The 13,840-nt window shown below is 41.1% G+C and overlaps 1 protein-coding gene across 1 annotated transcript; it reads left to right on the top strand.

The window, feature by feature from the left end:
* Nucleotides 1-5,205: 5,205 nt before the first annotated feature.
* LOC107186556 lies at nucleotides 5,206-13,492 on the top strand. Its single transcript, XM_015574450.1, has 8 exons — nucleotides 5,206-5,964; nucleotides 6,353-6,460; nucleotides 6,776-6,921; nucleotides 7,084-7,246; nucleotides 7,660-7,816; nucleotides 10,776-10,925; nucleotides 12,177-12,591; nucleotides 13,166-13,492. Exons 1-8 carry the CDS (start codon nucleotides 5,745-5,747, stop codon nucleotides 13,409-13,411), a joined length of 1,605 nt encoding a protein of 534 aa, XP_015429936.1. The 5' UTR covers nucleotides 5,206-5,744; the 3' UTR covers nucleotides 13,412-13,492.
* Nucleotides 13,493-13,840: the final 348 nt, after the last annotated feature.

The raw sequence follows: 13,840 nt of genomic DNA, 5'->3' as shown, positions 1-13,840 counted from the left end.
AGAGTCGCAATGGTTGGCGCTATGTTTCGCGCAAATCCGAGCTGGGTTAACTATAATATTCGTTTTCGGCTAAAAAAAAATTTTTTTAGACCAGCCACAGACATCACACCTGACACAGACCTGCCGTTCACTGTCAGGATTCATCACCCCGTGGCTATCACGTTGGCCCGTGTTTTTCTAGACTATGTTCCTAAAAATCGACGGCTTGATTTACGAGCGGCCTCCAACGCGAACACCGTATCCTATGATTTATCCCAATTCCCATATCGTCGGTATTTCTTTTTATCTTTTTTATCTAGAAACGAAACCGTGAATATTATTTATCTTGGCCGCCGCGAAACGACAAATACTGGGAGGGAAAGAAATTATTACAACTTCGTAAAAGCTTTCAGAGTTCAACGACACCAGCGCCAGTGACGCCTGTTCCCGAACATCAGTGGAGTCCATAAATTCCAAGTATTTAAAAATCGAATTCACAAGCCTCTTCTGATTTCCAATAATTTGACTTTCTTTTTTTTCATCGTAGATTATGAATTCCAAAGGGCAGGGGAAATTTTATCGAAATTCAATATACACCGTAGTTTCGTTCCGCGTCGAGGTATTTAATTAGAATTCGCCCGGAAGCTATTTGTGAAAATGGATTAATAGCCATCAAGCGCAACAAACATTTGCCTACGGTGAGAACAAAATATTTTCGTGGATCATCTGACGCATAGCGTTGGTCGATCGATCGTTCCCCTTTTTTTCGTAAAGATTGACCGGTAAGCGCGAATTCGATTAACGCTAGGCCATGATTAGGCCATGTTCTATATCGAATTACGATCCGTTCGTCACATGACACAATCTTTACGGCTTCCGCGAAGCAATCAACTTCGAAAATCAAGTGTACCGAATGGTGTTTCCTGTAAACATGTTTATTTGGAGGGGTGGACACGAGCGATTTTTCGGAAAAGGAAAAACAGCGAGGGTCCGGAGACATTTGTATTACTGGGTTTCATTAACAACGGTTAATTGTCTATGGAGATAAAGGAAGGGGAAGGTATTTCCTAAAAATACCTTATCGTAAAATTACAAAGAAGAATTTTAATGTTACAGTAATGTCCATGTAATTCTGTACTGACCTATAACCTAACGTTTCATCAGTCTGCCATTTTTGTGTATCTTCCATGGACCCTTTTGAGTGTCTTTAGTCAACGTCTTTAAACTTCCTTGGACATTTGGAACTTTTGAAACTTGTTGGACCAGAACTTACTCATTCTACTTTTCTTCAATGAAGTTAAGTTTCTTCTCGACCTTGAACGACCTTGACTTCCCTCATTGACTCTTGAACCTTGTCAACAATCGTTATTAGTACTTGAGTGTCTTTCCTAGATGCAGTGGATTTCGCTTATGTGAGCCATTGATTAATCGAGGGTAGCCGTTTATTTGGGACAAACCCAAAGAACAAAATTGAATCGAATGCAGTGTATTTACCTGTATATGATACTTCGCTTAATTGCAACATCCGTTTAATCAACTCAAAGGACGCTATCCCCATGTGTTCCTGTATTTGGAATCAGACTATTGTGTTTCAATAAGTGGTATCTAATGCACCAAGAATAAAAATCCACAGTCTAGTTAGCAGTTCCAAAGATGGAGAACGCGTGATCGTTTCTAGAAAGTCTGTCACCGAAGTGTGTACCACGAAGAAGAGGTCTTGGGCCTCTCCCCATAAAATCCAAAAAAAGAAAAATTATGAACCCAATGAGTTCTCCGGAAGAAGAAACGAAATCGGTGGTGGAGGAGCTGGTTATTACGGCGATTCAACGGAACCTCGTAAATTTGGCGGCATCGCGTAACGTACAGCAGGGGATATGGTCCCGGGATATATAGTCCCGGGATCGTCGAAGGATTTACAGAACGTCGGACAGACGTATGGATAAACAGACAACGTTCGTCCGCGCCTCGTGAACACCGTGAGGATGTTTGAGGTTCGAGGAATACTCGGGTCTCTCTTTTAAAAGTTTCACTGTTATTGTTGGTCCCGGGCCAACCAAAGTAATGCTCGCCACGACGCAAATACATCATCCCCGCCCCGACGTTCGCCGCCATTTTTATCGCTCCTTTCGATTCTTCTTAGGCTTTTTCTCTTCTTTACTCCATTCATCGTCGAGGGCGAAACGGGTCCCACCAGCGGTGATGGAATTATTCGTCTTGTAACCGAGTCTATTTCGTGCGATCACGATGATTGACTACGTACCCTCCCTCCCCATGAAACGTCATCGTTCGAAGAAACTTCTCGGAAGAGTCAGACGGGGATGACGCAGCAGTGTCGTTTTGTATCACTGTCTTCCTTTGCTCTGAACAAGTACGTCTAATTTAAAGTAGATTAAGTATCTCCCTAATTTGCCGAGAGACACGTTGAATAGGAAGGTTCGTTTGAATTGGAGAACATATTGATGAAGGTTGTTTCTGGAGTTTGTAGAATATCCAAGGAACATATTGTTATGGATGAGATTGTTTTGGATCCCTCAGGGTAATATGCATTATTTCTTTGTCCCTTGTGATAATAATTTATTGAATGACCAACATGTATTGAATGTTATTTTAATCTCCATTTTATAGAATGTATATTTTTACTGGTAATTGTGGAGATTGATTAAGTACCCTAGTACAGTAAACGAAAGTTGCGTTCTAACCAGTGGCGCCAGCTAACGGCAGCTTCTGGATCGAGCGCATAGTTTAATATTGGTGTCTACTGCCACCTGCTTTATTTAGTTCCGTAAAAGCAGCGATCATTTCGGTTGTTTAAATGCAAAAGAAATAACATTCATTTTCTCTTTATAGTAAAAATATTCTTCTATAAGTAATATGGACGGGAATTAAAAAATAATTCCTTTAGAACAAAATGTTCGTCGAATTGTTTGTCACGTACAAAGCGAAAGTGTACGGGTTGCCGTGTATAAGGAGATATTCTAAAACAGCGACGTTGTGACGACGACTTACGTAAATAAATAAATCTCTTATTTCTGAGGGATTTCATTTAAGAAATACACTTCGTAAGCATGCATTATAGAATGCGGATGTGGATGGAATTCAAGGTGAAACACACGGAATCTTGTCTTGTGGTTAAAGCCCTTAATCAATACCACCGATCATTTCCAGGAATGACGGAATGCAATAAACTGAACACTTAAAAATTAATCATTTTACAACAACTGTTGAAAAATCTCTTCTTTCGAGTCTGGATGCAATACATTAATAAGTGATTCGAAGCAACCGAGCAACAACGAAACCCGGAAGAGGAAAACGCTGGGCAAAAACGGGACCCTACCTGTAGATATGAATATCGGTTGCACGCAGTAGAATCTGATGAAATTGTTGCGATCAATTGCGATACAGTGTAGCATGCGTGTATGATTGCCACGCATTGTCAAACGTGGTTTTTCTGGCACATCAATATTATCTCCGTCGTATCGTGATCCTGTGCATATCGAAGATTTACGATTTCCTCTACGCGTTTGCAAGTCTGATCCGAATGACTTCAGGATAACGTAAGGCCAAATCGATGCGATATCCACATATGTGTAACGAAGTTTTCTAACCGCGCACGTTTCGCGACTATGTTGCATTTTAATCAGTCATCAAGGAGTTATGCAAGGGTGAGGTTGTGCAACAAGGATTTACAGTCTTGTAGTCCATACTATGCTAACGAGCTTACGCTCGATTAAGAGGGGTGCTCACGCTACGAAAATGCATGCCATGGGTCCCTCTGGAAACTTGTTCATCAATCGTGTTAACGATAATCTTTTGTCACTCCCTCCTGGGTAAACAAAAGCTTACCAGTTGTTTATTCATCTTTCGAGATACTTTGGCTACTAATCCAATTTACCCTGTATTTAGAGCATATTTCTTATAATCACTATTATTAGTGGTAAGAAATCATTGAAGAAAGAAATAATGTTAATTACTTAGATTGATGTGTTAGAAAGGTTTACAGTTGCGATGAATGTAAAATGATAATGAAGTAAACGGGAGAAATGTTCGCCCCCCACTACAGATAAACGAAGGCGTCTAGCTGCTCACTGCGTCTACGGATTGGTGGAATAATGCAACGACTCGTATTCCGCCAATCGGGCGGTGTAGGCGGTAGGCGGTTTATACTAATGTTATAAATACAAGTATCTAAATGTGATTTTTAGAACCTGCCTTCAAGGTTGTATGAAGGTAATCCGGATCATTTCATTCAAGTACCACGACTCTAAACACCTGGTGTGAAACGACGGTGACAATTGGAAAATTAGAAGGTATTATATTAAGCCTTAACAATAGTTTGTTAGCAGCAGGTCGTGTCTTACGTTCTTCATATTTGCCTTGCAATAGTTTATTCAGAGGATGATCTTCAAATCTTTACACCTTAAAAGTATTTCCCTTGGTTTTTAAAACAACGGAAAGTGTTTCGGGGCACAGACTACTGAGTTTTAACAGGAAAAAGTATTGAACCCTCTGTGTTGTACAACACCTATTACTACAGATGTATTATACACTGCGTCATTATATCGCAATAAAAAATGTGAAACTAATTGTTTATTTCCACAAACATAAAGTTGCTATGATTATTGATATTACGCTTTTATAGAAATATTGTTATTTGAAAGCGAATATTTTCTTTTCAATTTAATCTATGTAACAACTTAAACATTTGTTTAAGTAACTTGATTATATCAAATATTTAAAATATTTTTATGGTGTCACTCGTCTATTCACTCTTACTTTCCAAGGCCTCTTCTTTGGTGGTACAAAGAAGCCTTCTATACTGCATTGACATACAATTTCATAAGGAAAAATTAATAAAATTAATACAATAAACATATACACTTAACCACTTTACCTACCTATTTCTATACCAAAGTGACCCTTATCATTATTATAGTAATACTTATCGAGACCATGACGGTATTGATTTTTATGCCTAAAGCCAATAATCGAAAGGAACGTAAATTTACATAAAACATTCGCGGCTTAATTGTCAGTATAGCGTACGACAGAATGAAGGAGCGAACGTGCGACAGAGAAATCGCGAGGAAAACACGCGGAACAAGGTCGCCTTGAGAACGCCTGGGCGTCCGGTCGATGAAGCCTAAAACCCTAGAAATTCGCCTAATACATGTCGCATTGGCTTCCTTATATAGCTTCTTGTTTTCAATACCAAGGTCCGCAGTTGGAGAAGAAGCTTCGAGGGAAAGACAACACCTCATACGGGGCTCCTTTCGCGTTTCCCCCGACTTCTTCGTCCAACACGGTCTGGCCCACAATCGGGGGGTACTTTTCGCGCTCCGTGCACCACCCCTCTCGTCGTCGCGTCCGTCCAGTGTGTAACACAGTTCAGTGAACCCAAACGAAACGAGGAAAACAAGACGAAGAAAAAAAAACAAAGAAAAAGTCCATGGAAGGAACGTTGTAATGTACTTACCGTAAGATTTCAAAAGCCTAACGACTGGGAAAAATCGCACGTACAACGCTCGTTGCGCTGTTATTAGCGTTCTTGTCTCTACGTGCCGCCAAGAAAGACCGTTTGTTGCGACATCGTTGCAGAGACCCGGCTGAGAACTCCGGTGGAGTGGAATATTCTGCGGTAATTATCGTGGAAGAATAAACAACGAGGCAACGGAGTCAACCAAGAATTTTGAAAGTGAAAGAAGAATTACACGGAGGGAAATTAAGGGAAATTCCGTCGAGGATCCCGGAGAAAAATCGAATACACCATGGCCATCTGGCGAGCTACGCTGGTAATTATCGGAATTGTCTGCGCTTGTACCTGCGGCGGACGCACGGAATGCGGAAATCACGCGCAGATCTCGTTGCTGACCAGCGTCCACGATGATCCGTCCTGCAGGAAACTGTCGCCCAAAGGCGTGCTCCTTTACGAAGCCGCGAAGCTGCTCGCCGAGATTCACAACAACAAGTCTACCGGATACGATATCGGTAACGAACCCGGGGGGGATTTTTTTTTTCAATCCATTGGCTGATTTTTTTCTGTTTCTGCCTTGATGGAATTAATGAAATCGGTGCCAAGGGAATACACAGGTGTCTCGATGCTTGGTCGAGGTGTCACACGCTTCGCGTTGTTTAGATAGTATTCTGGCGTCGAATGTATTGTTGGGTAATTTCATTAGGCGTAAATTACTGTTAGTTAATATATCACGTGTTAGGTGACTATAAGTGGTACTCGATTCAAGTCAGAAGCTAAAGTTTAAAGCGATTCTTCTTGGAACGTCTCGAGAGCAAAGGGATGTTATTTTACTTGGTCTTGGATTTTAGAAGGTTTTTTTGTGCTAGATTGAGGATTAATCGTGACGTTTGTTTTTTGTAGAATTGACCGTTTTGGACACGTGTGGTAGCATCGCGGGCTCTCTGAAAGCGGGGATGAAGGCTCTCGTCGGGGCGGACACTAACTGTTTGCAACCCCCTCATTACTTAGGTAAACGTTCGCTTTGGGTAACCTTTAACAATACCTGAATATTATCTTAAGTAAACGATGAATTATTTCATCTATTCGAACAATCGAAATATCTTCCATAAAACCACCAACAATCTCCAGAATTATTCCGTTATTTCTCCTAATAAATGTTTTTCCCATTGTCAAGATTTACGGATCGGAAATTACGTATCGCTGAAAAACATTTATTACTGTCTCCTATTCGAAACAGTTAACGAACAAAACGATTTTGCTTCGTTACGATGTATTACGTGCGGATAGTTTTTCACTGCACGTCAAACCGGCTTTGTTCCGTAGGAATTATTGGGCCAGACACTGCGACAAATGCGGAAGCCGTACATAAAATAACGTCGGTGCTGAAAGTGCCGCATATCGTCAGGCGGGAATCGAATTCCCCGTTTCTTCATTATCTCGCCAAGGAATCCGATTCTTATCTGATTCAGGTGAGACCGTCCCCAGTTGTTATCAAATGTCACTAGAAAATATTCAGGACGAGTTTGTCTATCTTCTTTATGTAATCATCTTTATAAAAAAAAACCGACTTGGCTCGTGACGTTCGTTTGAAATTAGCCACGTTTGCACATCGTCGGTTCGCATCGTTTCAGGGAACGCTAAAGGTCGTGGAGCAACTCAAGTGGAAGTCATTCTCGCTAGTGGTGAACGCTGACGAGGACGGCGAGGACGACACGCAAAACATCGCCAAAAAGCTGACAATGGCCGCCATTGAGAAGGGTCTCTGTGTCTTGATCCACGATGGCGACGATGACGGTACTTAAACTGCTGCCTTAATGTCGCGATAATTAATGATGTTGTTGTTTTACATCGTCACCCCCCAAGGATCCTTAGAATCGGTTAATCTTGTGCCCATCAGTTTTACTAAGCTTTTCGTTTACCTTTCATTCTTTGTTTCCCGTTTTGTGGCGACAATCAATCACCAGCCCCTAAAAGTTTCGTTTTAACAACGTTTAATCTTGAAATGTAGAATTGGAAATTGATTTTTAGAGGTACTTTCTAACTCCATTCGAAAATTATTTTTTCTATATATTCACTGACATTTTCACTTATAACTGTCATTTCTGGATAAAGAAATGTATACTTAGAATGGAATATTCGTTGCGAAATATTAATTATTCGTTGCTTTTTGATCGTGATGCACTGTTGTATTTTGAATTTGAATTCAGATTTAACGACACACATCGTGCACATCGGTAAACCAGAAGAGGGATTCTTCAGCAAGCCCGTGAACGCGACTGTCATTGTCCTCAGCGAGGGACACCTCGACGACCACCTGAACCACGTGAATTCGACGAACAGTATACTGCTTCTGGAAGACTCCAGGTAACGCTTACGCCAATGTTAATGGATTCCTAATTTAATTCAATTACTTCCATACGAATCGAAAAATATATTCGAGATTGTTATCAAGGTTTAGATCCTAAATTGCAGGGTGTACACTGGTATCAGAGATTTATTGTACACAACGTGAAAATATAAAACGAAAAAGGTAGTCATCCTCTTCGAAACGGAAGTAGAGACTCTAGACAGAATCTCATTAAAAAGTAGTGTTACATCTGGTGAAATCTTGTTGTCAGTTAGTTAAGTGCGAAAATTCTGAACTTAATCGACCGTTTTACGTCAATTATCCTATAAGCTAGATCATTACTGACCTAGGTTGAGAATAGCCGATCAAATCGATCATTTGAAAGCTTCGTCTATCGATCTTGGAACCGGTAGCCGATCGGTAGCTATGTCTCCAGTCGTCTCGTCCATCAGATCGGATCGGTTACGTAACAATCGACTGTTTATACCATCATCCTCCCCGCGACAATGGACGCAGTCCGTTCAATTAACGGGTGACTCACTACGCATGCAAAACAGAAATATTTCTCGCGTGTTGCGCAGACATCGTACCGCTACCATAAATATCGACACGTAATTGTTTCAGTCTCCAGCGGCGTTTCAGGAAACGTCTGCACAGAAGAAAAAGGGCGAGAGACGGAGAGGGAAAAAAAGCATCGATCGCGGACAAATCGAAACCGAACGATGACTCACCACAGATTTCCTGTGAACACGTTCTAGAAACCGATCCATTTGTATGAAAATCGACAAGTAGACGCGATTTATAATTTGAATTTCGCTTTTCCTATAATCTAAAGTTTGACAAATAAAAGTTAAGTGGTAGTTTCTAAATATTTTCAGAACATCTGAAGTTTTGCATAAGACAATATAATCTTTATTTCAGCTTAGCACCTACATAAACACTGTCGTCCTTCGCGGTATAAAAGCTAATGAGAGCGTAACGGCGTGAAATTGTAAAACAAAGAATTGCGGCACCGAGCGGCACATTAATTTCACAATTTCGTTTTTTCTTCGCCAACAATCGGAAGCAATTGAAAAATGATCGATGCTCAACGATAACGATTAAACATTTCGCTCCTCTTCCACAACCCGTTGTCTATCTTCTCTTCGAATTTTCCTAATATTAGAGTATTTTGGAACACCGATGAACAGTGAATTGAACGAGTGTAACGCACAAAAAAAATGATCTGTGCGTCATGAATTAGTGTCCCATCGATTACAGCAGTAATCATAGTCCGCATAACGATCCTAGCTTCCATTAATTGCTTTCGTTTTACGAATCTGTATAATTTTCGCGCATTAATTGAATCTTCCGAGCACGTCTTAATTACACCGTTTAAAGAACTTCTTCTACCGTGTTTTATAATTTCCAGCGAAACAATTGTTCATAACCAGTTGAAACGCGGTCGAGAAGAAATATAACCGACTAACCGCACACGTCACTTCGAAAAGTGACTCGGAACGGTACCTAACATTTGTTCTGTTCATTATGCAAAGAAGTTGTATTATGTATTGGGATCAGCACGAAGACAGGGAAACACGGTTTATGTCTCTTGTTGGCTAGAACGCGAAGGTTCCGTTAATAACGTATTTAATTTGCTCTGGTAGAGTTAACAGCTGACTCAATGACAACGAGGGTTTAAAAAAGGAAAGGTAATTCTACATTATAATTACCTTTGAAATCAGTTGTTACACCTTTAATATAAGCAGTATACTCATGAAAATTCAGTAGGAACCTGTTACTATGTTACCCTACGTTCATGGGCGTAGCCAAGTTATCAGTCAGGAGGGGCAAAAATGAAGTGAAGAAGGCTGTACGTAGTCAGACACGCTATATTTTGTTTTTCAAGTCATAAATCGTTGAAAATGTATGCGTTTTGTTAATAGAGGCTGTTGGTCGTGTTTCAAATTATACTGCAATATTAAATATTACGCAAAAATTTTGTAACTCTGGGAAAGGAGGAGAGGGGGCAAAATCCAATTTTTTTCTTGTAGGGTAGGACAAAAATTATCGCAATACTTTGGGAAGCTATTTGATGACCACACGTTACCGAAAAAACGGTAAATCACGTTCATCGAAAAAATTTGCCAGAATCTAATTAATGTTTTTTAAACGTAATACTACGCGAGAGACACAATTTAATTTTCCATTTTACGGATAACATGTCCCGTCGTTATAAGATGGACAATCACCAAGAAGAATTAATATTCACTCTTTTTCTCTCTCTATCCCTCTGTCATTCTCGTGTCGTTATGCCAGTGACATTTATATTCGCACGACACCGGATGCATCTACCTGAAACGTTTACATTCAATCTGCTATTAAACACTACGATTATTATTCATGGAAACACGTTCAGATCGTGTAATTATTAGCTCCTTGCGTATAATGTGACTCGTAATAGAAATAACGTTGCCTATGCATGCGAACGATATACGCGATTACCGAGTTCATTAGTACATACCGGTCGTGCCGTTAACGTATGTATTAGCAACCGTTACAATTGAAAATCCCAATGACGAGTGCGGATCCGTGGATGTAGATTCTGATCGTTGAACAATCGGGCATTACATGTGTAGATTGAAACGATACGCTCGCGTCTATTAGAGGAAAAAAACGAAAAATATTCTAAAGGTCATTTATGTACACTTAGATTATTACAGATCTAACTATATCTCGTAGATGCCTATACATACAGTGATAGTCAAAAATGAGTATACGCTTTGAAAATATAGGAATTACTATAAAATTATTGTCCCTGCGCGGACCCAAGTTCGGGACAACAATCGAGAGGAGTCTGTATTACGCGAACCTCAGCTTTATACTTAGTTTCGACTTTCACTTTACATATAATATCTGTTAACATATCTCTTTCAGTGAAGCCATTGTCGTAGGATTGTTTATCGAACCGAGTCCGTTGATTTTGAATCGTTTCAGAAACGAATTCGCCGGACTGGAGACGAGAGTCTTGAAATCAAAATGGTGGTCCAGCAAGGACACTGGAAAGTACGACGCGGAGGAGCTGAGGGAAGTCAGATGGCTCGAGGACGCGATAACGGTCTACGCGAAAGCATTAGACGCGCTGTGGTGAGCATGATGATTTGATTGCCTATTAATCGGTGACTCGCGTAGAAAGTAACAATCGTGTCGAATGAAAGAAAGAGACGCGGTGGTTTCTTCCGGTAGCGTCCGTGGGTAATCGACACAAATCGCGGACTCGAAGCCGTGTACGTCACGTAACAGCTAATTAAGCAACCGAGAAATTAATTTGTCGATTATCTCGGTAATGGCCGTTCGTGTATAGATTTCGCGAATCGAGGCCGACACTCCTGCAACTTTCGAGTAATATACACTGTGTAACCTTTCGGAACGGTTCGATTGCAGAACGATTCTGTCGTGTGTGTATACTCTGATGGGTGTGTAGCAAAGCCAGAAACCATACGATCCAATTAATTGGGCGATATTGTAAACGATTTGCTCGATACATAAAGCCCCGCGGGTGAATCGCCTTTGTCCACGTTAATAATTATCTTCGGGCAATTAGTGTTCGTATAATATTGCCTACGTAAATTATCGTTGTTTTGGTCGATCTTTCAATCGAATCCCCAGCATTTGTATGATACGCGGCATGTATAGTGGGTGAAAGAATAGCCGTTTCATTAGAATTCTACGTTTCATAAGAATCATACGGTCGCAAGGTATTCGTAGCCTGAGTTGGCGATTAAACCGAAGGATAAACGATTTTTCATTTTGATCGACCACATTTCATTGTAATGAATTTACGTTGCAGCCAAGGAGGCATCTGTACGGCGCGACGTTATGAAACACAGCTCTCGGTTGTAACTCAAAATTGACTAACTAATGGCTAAGCTTGTATTAAACTCTAAATTATGCTTACCTTTTCCTTGTCCTATTGCATGCAACACACACACACACACACACACGTAAACTATCCGTTCTCCTGTTACAGCGAGTATAAATAGTTTTGGTCAATGGGGAAGGAGGGTTAGTGACATTTCCAAGATGCCGGGTACAAGTTCAATTTTTCTAGTATTTGAATACGCTGGTAATTGGTAACACGTCGAATACAGGTTTAATCAATTCATGTCCTATTACCTTGTTTCATTAATTCAGCAGAAAATCAAAATTACTTTTACACCTTTGGACCACGATATTTCTGATCATCTACCAGCTAAAATGTTTATCGTGTATTTCCTCGTAACAGTGTCATAATGGCGGCTGTTATACGACTTTGGGAACGTTCGATCCTTAAAGTCTGGTAACATTCGCAAGAGCACACTTTTGGTTTCATGCGATTCTCGTTCACCTTCTTCTCAGTAAGAAGAAGAAGTGCAAGAGCCAGGTGAACCCAGTCGACTGGAACAACGTGCTGTCGAATGTTCTAACCGGGTACGCGAAGGAATCGCACACAACAGCCATGTCCATCGATCTGTCGATGAAAGTGAAGGCCGCTGACCTGCAGTCCCTCGGCACCGTGGCCGTCGAAAAGAACAAGGCGACGTTACACTGGGGCGACGAGGACTCCAACGACGACGATGATGACGACGACGACGATGACGATCACAACGGGGAAGAAATGCCGAATATTTTCAAGAAGTTGATTGCCAAAGAAAAAGGCACACGAACGGGCTGCGCGACGACGGCCAAGGAGATAAAGCTGATGCACGAAGAAGACGAAGATGCGGCCCAGGTTCTGGTCTCCGAGATGGACAACAGCGAATGGTGGACCATGGTTAGTTCGTAGATCGTTGGTTGATTTCGAAACGACTCCAAGTAAACCTTTCGTCGAAATGTCGGATTCTAATAGTACGAGAAAACACGGATAAGGATAAATCGTTTAGGATCGATAGATTTATATAGCCGAAGAATGTATGTATGTCGAAAGCGAAGTTATACCAGTAGACTGTTGATCTTTATACTCAAAAGTGAACACCGCGAACGCTGATTCGGGAAGTGGAATGAAAACTTTGTAGGTTTATAATTTGATTCGAGACAAGCATAACAGTATGTTTGATTCGTGCCCGATCGCCCTTTAAGGCATGAAATATATAGGTATGATAACTCTTATAGTACCAAGAGATAGAAAAGAAAATTTCAAATGAAAGTTTAATGCTATGAACTTGCATTAACAATTTAAAATGTTTTTTTAAAATGATTTTCCATGGAATCTTTTCGTCGGTCCCTTTCAACCTGTCGAAGTAACCGAAACGAGAGCTTTAACGAGTCGAATTTCACTGCTACCGTAGACTCTTAAAGTCTTAAAGTGGATTATCCCTTCGGGTACGTTGAGGAATAATTAATTTCAGGTGGGCACAGTGAGCGGCGTTGGGGTCGCCATGTTCGTGGTTGGTATTTTAGCGGTGTACGTGGTCTACACGAACATTCGTGGCCCGGTTGTGCCGAAGAACGCTCGCGTCGAAAGGGACACCAGCCTTAGACGAGTGGGCAGCGACAGGGAGACACCTGTTCGTGCACCGAGGCACGCCCGTACCTTGCAGAGGCGGGACAGCAACAGGAGCATCAGGAGTACCATATCCGAGAAAAGCGTTTGAAGCAATTCAAACGTGAACAACATCCACGATTCTCCAAGCCCGAGTATCGCCACTCTATAACAGGATTGGGGGCTGACTCGACGACCGACTCGATTGAATCTGAATCGCGTCTGGAAGACGGACACGTTAGATTTCATTTCGAATTGCTCCCGATTTGGTAACGATTCGAATTAGTGTGGTCGGTATAGAAACACGAATTCGTTGGGGATCGGTTTAGGTTGACGAATATTTGCAATTTGAATTGATCCGTAGCGATTCGATATTGTTCGATTCCAAATTAGTCCGATCGTGATTGTGTTTGAACATATTTTTAGGTTGACTTGCTTCGATTCGAATTGGTCTGAAACGGTCAGGTAATGTTCGATTCGCCCCAAATTGTGTTTGAATCGGTTCGGAATAATTTAATTCGATTCGAAGGCAGTTCGTATC

Source organism: Dufourea novaeangliae, unplaced genomic scaffold, assembly GCF_001272555.1.
Source record: "Dufourea novaeangliae isolate 0120121106 unplaced genomic scaffold, ASM127255v1 scaffold65, whole genome shotgun sequence".
Classification (NCBI taxonomy): Eukaryota; Metazoa; Arthropoda; class Insecta; order Hymenoptera; family Halictidae; genus Dufourea; species Dufourea novaeangliae.
The sequence above is the reverse complement of the archived record's forward strand: the minus strand, read 5'-3'. Positions and strand labels throughout refer to the sequence as shown.

Coding starts and splice junctions, on each gene's coding strand:
- LOC107186556 (XM_015574450.1), top strand. CDS start 5,745: ATGGCCATCTGGCGAGCTACGCTGGTAATTATCGGAATTGTCTGCGCT. Junction 6,922..7,083: donor CCGATTCTTATCTGATTCAG/GTGAGACCGTCC, acceptor GCATCGTTTCAG/GGAACGCTAAAGGTCGTGGA. Junction 7,817..10,775: donor CTGCTTCTGGAAGACTCCAG/GTAACGCTTACG, acceptor GAATCGTTTCAG/AAACGAATTCGCCGGACTGG.